The 12,225-nt window shown below is 42.5% G+C and overlaps 1 protein-coding gene across 1 annotated transcript in view; it reads right to left on the bottom strand.

The window, feature by feature from the left end:
• LOC121855817 (mediator of RNA polymerase II transcription subunit 25-like) overlaps positions 1-12,225 on the bottom strand; it is a 63,091-nt gene that overhangs the window by 20,335 nt on the left and 30,531 nt on the right. Inside the window, exon 4 of the mRNA XM_042350981.1 lies at positions 10,197-10,398. Within this exon, the coding sequence (XP_042206915.1) occupies positions 10,197-10,398 (202 nt within the window). The remainder of the gene's footprint in view (positions 1-10,196; positions 10,399-12,225) is intronic.

Here is a 12,225-nt window from a genome sequence, read left to right on the forward strand (position 1 = left end):
TTTTTGGTTAATGAGCAACCTTCTGAAACGAATTGTGCTCGTTAACCGAGGGACCACTGTATACCAAATTTTAGTCTCAAAAAATTTTTACTAATAAAAAAGTAGGCTTCCCGTATTCTGAGAACAGTGAACTGGTATCTCCTGTATTGTACAGTATACAGCATGCCCTTACAATTCGCATTCCTTGATTATTCACAGACAACACCCTGGATGCACCCAAGAATGTCTGCGGGTAGTTTTAAAGTTGCCAGCATTTACGTGGCCAGGACAGGGAGCTCGAGAATTTTGTGGCATCCCGCAAGGTGTCTCTCTTGTCCCAGGAGGCTGGCCCACCCGGGCATAGGTCACTGACCCACATTGGGGCCTGAGGGGCAAAAATTTAATACTCCTGTAATAATAATAATAATAATAAAAAAAAAAAAAAAAAAAAAAAAAAAAGCTGCCTATCTACCTATTGGACAAACTAAAATCGTTCCGGACCACGGGAGTTTCCGGACCACAGAATGCCGGCTAGAGAGGTACAACCTGTATTTTATTTATTTATTTATTTATTTATTTTTTTTTTTAAACAGGGATTAGCCCACCCAGGCACAGATCACTGACCCACATCGGGGCCTGGGGGCAAAAATGTAATAGTAATACTAATTATTATAATAATAATAATTATAATAATAATAATAATAATTATTCATAGTAAATAAAAATTTTAATTAAAAAATACACGAAAATATAATAATGATAGCAATAATAATAAAATATAATAATAAAATTTATAATAATAATAATATTAACAATAATACTGTACAGTTAACCCTCACTTTACGCGGTCCCGCATTCCGCGTTTCCACGTTAACGCGGTGCCTTGCCAGAACCTCACGTGCTCACATTACGCGGTACGTGAACCCCATTACGCGGAGTGTGTCCGGCGCGACGCTATTTTTAGATTCGCCCCACCCGCCCGCCTGCCTGCCTGCCTCTCCCTCCTCCTCCCTCCGCTTGGGCAAGCGGCGCGGTAATAGGGTGTGTCATACGGAGGCGAATTTTTTTTTTTTGAGTTTGAAAAATCGGCCCATGGTATTAATGATGTAGTTCTATGTGCAGAATCATGTGATATCTTCAGATTTGAAAAGTTTTCATTTTGCTAGGTAAATTTTAACTTGAAATCTTATGAAAATTCAGTATTCCCACCCTTTTACCAACACCACTAAATAGCTTATTTAAAGTAAAGTAAATGTATCAGGTTAATTTATTAGGATGAAAATGATCCAGAATAGTGAAACGAATGATCTTGACACATTTATTAAATTTAATATTCCTTTAGAAAACAAAATCATCAAATACAAAAACCGGTTTTACTACTACGACCCGGTGTTGCTGCACACCATAGAGAACATGTCTTTCTTGCTTCTGTTTCTACTCATCACCTCCCTGCTGACCACCTGAGCTCGGATGTAGCCTTCCCTCCTCTCCTGGCTGTACACGTGACTGCTGGCCTCGCTCACTTGCTGTACACAACGCTCTATACTCTGGGTGTGCGAGGGCCAGGCAGGGACATGCATGGGGTTGTCCAGGAAAGCTCTGACTTGAACATTGGGCGGGGACTGCGGAAGTCAGGGGGGCTCACTGCTGCCAGCCTGGATGTTATCCAGATCTGTGAGATCAGTGAGGGTCTTGGCACCTCAGATTGACAGGAGTCTTCTGACCTGAAGGGAGATAAATCACCCAACTGATTAAATCTGCCCAGATATCTCATAAGTCTCATGTCCAAGATCCTTGCGGCTGCCACTCTTCTCCTCCTCATCCTTACTGCAGAGCATTGTCTGCAGAACTGCCTCAGGATGAGCATACCAGGAAGATCTCCTCACAGTCTGCTCCACAATCTGAACAACCTTCCTTGGCTGACTCCTCAGGAGCTCAAGCTGGAAGAGAACATGCCTCGGACCTTAGGAGAACGATGACTTGACCTTGGTGTTGAACCAATTTGGCGAGTAGACACTCACGATGAATTGGACAATAAGTCTCAGGTTGTGAAGCTGGTTCCCTTCAGTTTATGATGGCGACCCAAATTCTGCAGAACCTGAGAGCCGTTGTGGGCCACCTAGAATGTGAGACTGTGGACCTATCTGCAGGTAAGCAAGTCTATCAGGCATGACCCCGGTTTGATATTTCTCAAATCATGTAACCCATGGTACTGGTCGGTACTCAGGTGCGTCCAATGACAGTATGTACAAGCTCAGCAGGTGGAGGGGCCAGCATGATTTTTTCAAGCTGGTTGTTCTAACTCAGTGGCAGAGTCCAGCATCTTACAGAGGACCAGACCATCTGTTGTTTGAAAGAGTCTTGCCATCCAGCTCCTGGATCAGATGTCTGAGTGGCAACTCGTTGGTGTGGAGGTCACAAACAATCCAGACCAGCTTCCTCCCAATCTTCCCGTCTATCCACTGTATGACCCCCCCTTGCCACCCTGTGTTCGTGTTGGTGCTGTCCCCTCCAATGGCCTGCAGGGTCTGGTCTACGTTCCTCTCTCTGAGCCAGTTCACAATGTTGTCTGCCACTTTCTCAGCTGGTTTCCTGATGTCATCTTTCTCTGGAGTGAAATGCCACAAATACTTCCCTCCTGGTTGCTGCAGCAGGGGTAGTGTTCCTCCTTCACCATGAGGGAACAACTTGCTCAGAATCTCCTTTCATGAACAACTAGTGTCCTCCTTCTCCCATCAAAAGAACAAACAATTAATTCCTTTCTCTGTCCTTATCATTTCTCTTCTGGGTTGCTGACAAGTTTCTCCTGAGCTCTCCTTGTATGATCTATCACCAGGTGAACATCATCAGGTGTTATCAAACCACCCGTCAATCCAGGCGCTGTTGCTATCTCTGCAGTTTCTCTAGGACAGTGTGTCTGCTGGCCAGAGAGCTATACCAGGATATATCTTTCCTATTTGAATCTTATACACCGATTTTGGGATCATTATTTTTTTCTGGGTTAGGGACAAAGTCACCATTCTCCTGGTCAGCACTCGGATCAGCCATGGGGAAGTCATTAAACTCTGAATCAACTTGACTCCAATCATCGGCCTTTTTTACCTCACCCTGGGCCTTCTCAAGTCTCTTTTCCTCGGCAACTCTTCTCCTCTTCTGTCTCTCTGTGGCAGCCTCCTGTCTCTTGGACTCCGGAATATCTTGGCTAGAAATCATGAGAGCCCCTATACTGCCAATCTTCTCTCTCTGTGCTTTGACAAATGCCAGTTAGTCAGAATCTTGATTTCTTTAAATAGGAGATGTGGGCCTCGGATTTACAGTCACGATCGCATCCAAACTCAGGACAGAGAACAATTGGGCACTTGCAAGTAATTATATCAAATAACTGGTCCAGTTGCTTGGCAAAGCTGTCCTTAACTGCAAGTTTTCCTCTCCCAAGAGAGATATCTCTTGCCTTTTCCCAACTGGCTAGCAGTCTCTCACTAATCTTCTTCTGACGACTGCTGTTTGGGCTTAGACTAGGCGTTGGCCAGAGGTGTACTGTGCCAAGACAACTTTGGTCATATCACTGGCAGTATCTTTTGTTTATTGTAAGTTCTTTGGTTCTTTTCACTGGTTGCCTGATTAAAACACACGTGTCAGCATCTCTTCAATGGTAACTCCGACTTCAGTCTCTCTCCCAGACCAAGATAGTGACTGGTTGGATTTTTGGTTCCTCGTCCTGACACAAGCAGCCATCGCAAATATTATCAACTTATAAATGCATCAGAATCTGAAACAGAAAAAAATATTGTTAGTTAGGTTGTTAAAGAATGAAGTCAGAAAGCAATGTCCACTATTTAATTGTAATGCACTAATGCAGCTGTACGTTAGATTTTCGATAAATTTCACGCTAAAATTTACCTAGCAAAAGGTTGCAAAATATTGAAACTGAAAGTATTTTCTGTTTATATACACTAAAATCTACCAAAAAAGTGATGGGCCATTAGTTTTAGCTGATCTTCCCTCTGTAGCGCACCTACGTGGCAGTGAGTTGCGCAGTGTGTGTCTTTGTTGCGTTATCACTGACGTCATATGACGTATCAGACCTGTGATTGGCCATGCATCCCTACCCCCCTCTGCTGCTAGCTGTAATTGGCTTAAAGTATTATGACGTGTCCACCCGGGGGAGGGAGGGAGGGAGGAAAGACGACGCTTGACCTAGCCGCGGCAGTTTCATCCCTCAAGGCCACTCCGTGTAAACGCGCATCCATTGTTCCGTAAAATGGCTTCCGCCGGACCACCACCCCCAGAGAGAAACCTTTCCTTACCTGGACCCAGCGGCACTAAACCAAAGAAGACACGACGTTCCTTAAGCTACGAGGTGAAGTATAGCATCATCCAAGAGTTGGAGAAAGGAACAAGGCAGGTTGATTTGGCGCGCCAGCATGGCGTGAACGAATCTACGATCCGGACTATAAAGAAGGATTCAGCCAAGATAAAGGAGCACATGAAGATCACAAAGTCTACAGGTGCTTCTATGATCAAGTATTTTCACAACCAGGTGCTTCTCAAGACAGAAAAATTACTTGTGAGGTACTTGGTGCGTCAGGCGCGACGGAACATGGCGGTCGACACGCGCTCTGTTAAGGACTACGCACGTGAACTGTACATGGCAGTGGCACGAAAGATGGGAACTTCAGAGCCCAAACCCTTTAATGCTTCCTCTGGGTGGTTACAGAGGTTTAAGATCCGGAACAAGATCACCAATATAAACATTGGTGGTGAAGAAGCGAGTGCTGATCGTGCTGCGGCTCGGGAATTTCCTCCGTTTTTACGTGAGATTATGGAGGAAGGACAGTACAGTGACGACCAGGTGTTTAACATGGACGAATCTGGTCTTTTCTGGAAAAACTACCTTCCAAGTCCTTCGTTGTGAAGAATGCCAGCAGGATTCGGGGCCGGAAAATGCAGAAGGAACGCATCACCGTCCTGTTTACCACCAATGCCTCCGGTACCTGTAAGCTCAAGTTATCGGTGATCCACACAGCCCGCAAGCCGCATGCCTACAAGAGCATGGACATGACCAAGCTAAATGTCCACTGGCTGACGCACGTAAGGCATGGATGTTCTCTACACTGTCCCTCTCCTGGTTTGATGACTGTTTTGTTCCCGATGTAAAGAAATTCTGTGAGCGACAGAATGTCCCATTTAATATTTTGTTGCTGCTGGACAACGCACCAGGACACTCGCCCCTACTGTTAGATCGTCACCCCAACGTAAAAGTGGTCTTCCTTCCTCCCAACACTACGTCTTTAATCCAGCCCATGGACCAGGAGTTGATTTGCAATGTGAAAGCTGCATTCTCAACAAAAAAATTCCAGCTCCTGAACGACTACACCAACACCAGGGAAGAGTTGCGTAACCTGAGTGACACCACCACCGATAGCAAGAGCGAAGAAGATGAGGATCAACAGTTAGAACAGCAAAAAATACTCTTCAAACAATTCTGGAGAGTATTTAACATCAAGAAAGCTGTGGACTTCTTGGTGGAGTCATGGGATCAGCTGTCTATTGCTACAATTCGTCACGCATGGAGACATGTGTTGCATGGAATACCAGGTGAGAGGAGGAGTCAATCTGTGACTGGTGAGGTTCAGAATGTTGCAGTAGCAGTGGACCTTGCCAGAGAAGCTGCGCAGACTGTTACAGTTCCAGGCTTCTCCGAGACCACCAACGACGACATCCTGGAGGTGATCAGAAATCCTGAAGTGACTGCCGACGAGATGTTGGAAGAAGAACACGTCAGTGAAGAGGAGGAAGAAGGTGCGTCAGTCTCCGAAGAACACAATTTAAGTCATAGTGATATTAAGGGTGCCATGGAGTGTGCAGAGAAGATGAAGTCCTTCCTTTCCCGCGACAATGACGATGACCGCTATGAAGTCTTCCATAACCGGCTGGTGCAGGCTATGGAGCCGTACATCAAGGTGTATCACGACAACATCAACGCCAGCCGTCAGCAAAGCATAACAGATTTCTTCGCCCGCAACCCACCACAGCCAGCCCAAGCCAGTGATAGTGACAGTGAAGTTGACTTTGAGGGATTTGTCAGGGAAGCCCTGACAACTGTAAGTGACAGTGATGGTGATTCACCTAGTAATGGTGATTCACCTGAGGGCCAGTAATCTGCCCTCTGCCTCGGAACCAGCCTCCATCCCCGTATGCCGACCCATCTCTTCTACTACCGTAAGTTACACCTAATTTTTAGTTTTCTAACCTTACCTTTATTTTTCCTATGTTAACCTTTATCTTTCCTAACCTAACCTCTTCTATATTACTTGTTTTTTCATACCATCATAAAGTTAAGATAAAATTTTTACTACAACATAGTTGTGTGTCGTCAAAAAGTGGAGTTTGGGGATCGGCCCGGACTCCATTTCAATTAATCCCATATGTTATGTTATTCACTTTACGCGTTCCTCACTTTCCGCGGTACCCTCCGGGTTACATTAACCGCGTAAAGTGAGGGTTAACTGTATTAATAAAATAATAATAATAATAATAATAATAATAATAATAATAATAAAATACAAGAATGAAAAAAGATAAAAAGTGAGAAACACGACCTAGACCTATGAATTATTATTATTATTATTATTATTATTATTATTATTATTATTATTATTATGTTTTCGCCCCCCAGGCCCCAATGTAGGTCAGTGACTTGTGCCCAGGTGGGCTAATACAAAAAAAATAAAATAAAAAAAATAACCATTCTGAAAACCGAAAAATTCCGAAATCCGAAATGCCTCTGGCCCAAGGATTTTGGATAAGGGATTGTCAACCTGTACTGTATTGTAAATGAAGGTATCAATAAGCACTGCTTATTACAGTAACGTATCTTTACCAGTTAATGAAAAATAAATAACAATATTGTATCAAGAATGAGTACAGTAGACAAACAGTGAGGCGACCCTTTGGAGAAGGGGTCACTTTTACCCCCCATGGACCCTTCTCCCTCTGGCTGGGAGGAGGGGGGAGATAGGGTGTCGACAGCCAGGAGGGGAGATTAACACTTACTCAAGGATTCTGAAAGGGAGAAGTTTAATTTTTTGCTTATAAAATGTCACTGACTTATGAGAATATAACTTGCATTGCTGGAATTCTTGTAATATAGCTATTAATTTGAGTATATACATCCCTTATTTTGCACCACACATAATAATTTTAGTAATTAACTTAGTACATTTGAGTACAGGTTGTGATAAATTATGTGGTTGCTCAGAAGTTTGGTTGCAGTTTTGAAGCTTCGAGACATCACTAGTGTACAATGCATCTCCATATACCCTGGTTTATTCACTGATCAGTTGTCTAAGTGTAAATGAAGGCCAATCGAGCCATCATGTATCAATTAATTTTAAAATAGAGATTACAATGTAAAATATTAATAATACAATGGTTTAGTAGTGCTGTTAATGTGTGTGCTGTGTAAGTGTTTTGGCATGTCACCTCACGACCTGACTCCTGAACAAAGTCTTCATCAACTTCTTCAAATCCTACAATGTGCTTGGCGCACGCACGCACGTGCACCTCCATCATCAATGCTTCTCTCAGTCAAGCCAGATGCCCAGCTGACTGGATGACTGGAAGACCTCTTATGTATCACCAGTGCCCAAGTCAACCAGCCCACAATCCTTAAATCAGCTAAGACCTATTGCAATCACCCCAATACCCAGCCTAATCTGTGAAAGTTTTGTGTTCGACTGGGCTTATGCTGATATTGCAGGAGTCGTAGACCCTCAGCAATTTGGCAACATGAAAACTTCCTCCACCACTCACTGTCTTGTCAGCTTTCTCGATTACATATACCGCCATCTCGAGAAACGAAAAACGTCTGTAGCTGTCGCCTTCATTGATTTCACTAAAGCATTCGACCTAGTCGACCACAATATAATCATCAACAAAGCTATTGACCTCGGGCTTCGGAGAAGTCTTATACCATGGCTTACAGACTTCCTCAGTGACCGACGCCAAGCTGTACGCTTCCGAGGGGCTGTCTCCACCTTTCAGTCACTCACCTGTGGCGTCCCCCAAGGCACCAAGATGGGACCACTCTGCTTCCTTATGCTCATCAATGATGCCCTAAGAGAAACCCCTGCTCGCTGGAAATATGTCGACGACTCCACCATTGGGATCAGCGTCAACAATTCTGCTCCCAACTATACCGCCCTTCAGGATTTATTGAACAGTCTCCAAAACTGGGCCACCAACAACCATGTCACCATCAACCATACCAAGACCATGGTTATGCACATCAACCTCTCCTCCGACATTGTCCCACCTCCTTCCATTACTCTAGGTCCGAACACACTCCAGGTTGTAGATTCCACGAAGCTCCTCGGCATCACCATAGACAACAAACTAAATTGGAAACCACACGTCAGTGAAGTTGTCAAATCCTCCAGTTTCCGTCTCCACCTCCTCCGCCGACTCAAGTCCCTCGGAGTTCCTGCACCTGAGCTCCTCTGTGTTTACACAACATTCATACTTCCCAAGCTCACCTATGCCTCCCCCACCTGGTCTTCCTCCCTAAATGCCACACAATGCAAACACCTAGAAAAAGTGCAAAAGAGGGCATGCAAGATTATTCTCTCCCCTTCCTACTCCACATATCAAGAAGCGCTCAACACACTGACCCTTTCGACTCTCACTGACCATCACCACGACCTCATCTGCAAATTTGGTAAGAAGCTTCTACACCATCCTCGACACCGGCTCCTACTACCACCTGAGATCCCTAGCCGAGAATTGCTGTTCGACACCAACCGCATCCAGCCCATCGTGCACGAACTGATCGCTATAAGAACAGCCCAGTCCCAACCATTGTAAAAATTATCAATAACTTGTAATAAACCAGTGTATTCACTCCCAGTAAATCCTACTCCTTGCACTGTCACTATGTTGAAATGAACTGTAGTTTGAGCTTTTCCCCATCTAGTTATTATATATCTTATTTGTATCACTTATGTTACTTGTATATTATTTGTAATTCGAAACCCATTCCCCAAATATGTAACTGTATATTTTCAGCCTTCTGGCTGCCAAGCTCTTTCAATAAACCATTAAGTATTATTATTATTATTATTATTACACACACACACACACACACACACTAAAAATCAGCTGTTGAGGAGTTTATCACTTGGCAACACTGGTGCATGTTACCACTCCTTTCCACTCCATCTCTCTAATGACCCACACCTTTCTGTTTTCTCGCTCCACATTTTAAAATGTTACGTAATGTAATGTTGAAGGGATACAACTTTGCTCATTTAAACTTATACTTATCACAATCTCCCTAAAAATACTTTAGCTTTTGTGTTTATTCAAGACATCTTCAGGTCATGAGACCCACTAATCACCCACCCAAGAAAGGGTGACCTGACATACCATCAGAAGGTCAGTAATATGAGACCACTAATCCCCCACCCTACCTCCACCTGACATTGAGTCATGTCAGGTCCCCCCCCCCCAAAAAAAAAAAAAATTAAACTTTTATCTTTATTCAAGACATTTTCAGAAAATTCTCTCGATTTTCAACCTCGGAAAATTTGTTCCTAAAGCTGGAAATTTTTGGAAAATTACGGCTTTGGGAATGATTTTCCGTGCAAATTTAAATTCCAGTTATCAGAGAGTTTCGAGTTTGAGAGATTCCAGCTAATGGAGATATTGCTGATATAACAAAATATGTTATGAAAAACGTAAGATTTATCAGATGAAAACAAAAAAATTAATTTCAACAAATATTCCCTTGTGGATAGTTATTCATTTTTCAATAAGATATTTCTCAATTAGTAATTATTATTTTCCCAAAACACATTGTATTAAACTAAACTCGCTCGCCAAGTACAGAAATGCGAGAGAGGGACCAAACACATCTGCGAAGTAAGTTGACTCTATATAAAAATTAATGCACTGCAATTCGATGCAAAATACAGTAAGAGGTTAGGCACTAAAGGCTCAAAATATTCATCACAGCACCAGCCAATGAAGTCAAGTTTCCTCGACTAAATCAACAGCTTAGTGAGTAGCTACAGGGACCACTTAGTTATATAAAACTGATCATAAAGAAAACTAAAAAGTGTCCGAAAAAAATACAGAATTAAATACAGTGGAATGAGTGATTATATAATTTAATGATCTAAAAACTACTTTTCTGTTACAAATGAAACAACACTTACCCTCTTGATTTCCATGATGACTTTTTCTGGGAGTGTTGGTGACCAGGGATTGCTCATGGGTGTGCTCTGTGTTACCAGGACACAACACCGCTGGACATTTTCCCCAGCAGGGTAATGCTGCTTCATTGAGTCAAACAGGTTGATGGCAGCTTGAAGTCCCTCCAGGATAAATGCTTGTCGTGTTAAGTTTTTGCAGGTATAACTGCAAGAAGCAATAAAACATAAGTAACTGATTATTACATTTGATATCTTCTTATCAATCACTGGTAAAAAAAAAGATACCAAAGCAAAATCACATTTACCATACAAATATTGTAAATGCAAGAGGAAGGTAGCAGTAGTTCTTGACAGTTAGAGGGGTTAGGAAAATGTCATTGCCAAAATGTACTAAATGTTTCATCTACGGTGCCATGACAGTAGATCAAACCAAACATTATCACAGTACAGTACTGCACTGAAGAAAACTAAGCAAAATCAAGTTTACTCTAAAAATATCTACTGTACAGTATAAGCAGGGGTGCAAGTATAAAAAGAGCATCAGCTAGATTTGAGGTTTTGATCCAGGCATATGTTGGCTTACCTAGGCTTACGCTATTGTAATTTAACCCATACAGTACTTGGTTGGGTTATGGAATGTTAAATATCACCCCCTGGTTGGCAATTTTTTTTTGTTTTTTTTTTGGGGGCTTAAAAGGTGCAGTTTGGTGTATAAAACTTGAGAATTGCATTAATTTTGGCTGAACTCAACATTTTAAAGCTCCCATGCCAGAAGGTTGGGGCAGGAGGTGTGGCGAGCCTGGCTTATGGCTGGTGACATGCTTACCGTATTGGCACATGGAGTCATGTTTTCTACTCCTGGACTTTAAATCTCCACTGTTTCCCTCACATAATTTGATCACTTTTATCACTTATTTATGTATAATGTATTCATAACAGTTATAAGTGTATCAATTATAAGTTTATTGCTCACACTAACATTGTTTACATTATGAATTGACAACAACACGTCTTACTCCTCACATGCACAACGCCACAAACATAAATATCTTCAGTTTTCCCCAAAGTTTCTTACCTCTACAATAATTATAAAAGTATTTACATATTTACAATGTTTCTTTTTTTTCAGTTTAGTAGTTTATCTAATATACTATAGGAATAGCCGTGTGTCTGTGTGTCTGTTCTGGGCAGCCGAAACGGCACAAAGGTTTTTCATCAAACTTAGTGGAAAAATCGCAAAAAAATTTGTAGAGTGGAACAAACCTGGTCCCATGTCGATGGTTTCCTTAGGAAGGCATTAATTAACCATTCTGTCGCTGTCAGCTGGACGGCGGTTGCTCGCTAGCCAAGCACGAGCATTCAAACTTTTACCAGGCACAAAGGGCCCGCGATCACTTGTAACTACTATATGATATTGCTCAAAGCAGGAAATCAAGCACAGTGGAACAATCACACTCGCTGCACTTTGTGCACTTTTTCACATAACACTATGTTTTTGAATACGTGACAAAGTCTCTGGGCATATTTCTTAGCCTGTGTTGAGGGCAGCAAAGTTGGGAAGTGTTGAGGAGAGAGCAGCTGGGTGTTTGTGGGTGTAGTGGTGGTATGATCAGTAAACAAAGCCCTGCACTTCCTCTCACAACCACCTCACTTCACTCTCCATCTCCCTATTACACCTTGCCTAACAGCATCATCTGACTCAGAAGAGGGTTTTGGAGGGACAGAGGTTGCTGAAACAGGCTTAAGTTTATTAATAGGTTGCCATATGTCATATTTTGAATATATTAATCCCTCAAGGCTATTTCACAAGCTGCGGTAATTTTATGACATCAGATTCCTTTATCTACGCATTAGACCGCTCAGTGAAGGCCACTCGTGTATGTAGACCTACGAATTTGACCATTAACAGGTTAAATAAGCCTCTGCATCCATAAACCAAAAATACCTGAAATACGTAGCAAAATCAACTCCAAGGTTTTCAGATAAACAATCCTCGACCTCTACTAATAACTGGGGCTCCATGACTACAGTG

This window comes from Homarus americanus, unplaced genomic scaffold (assembly GCF_018991925.1).
Source record: "Homarus americanus isolate GMGI-L3 unplaced genomic scaffold, GMGI_Hamer_2.0 scaffold51859, whole genome shotgun sequence".
Taxonomy (NCBI): domain Eukaryota; kingdom Metazoa; phylum Arthropoda; class Malacostraca; order Decapoda; family Nephropidae; genus Homarus; species Homarus americanus.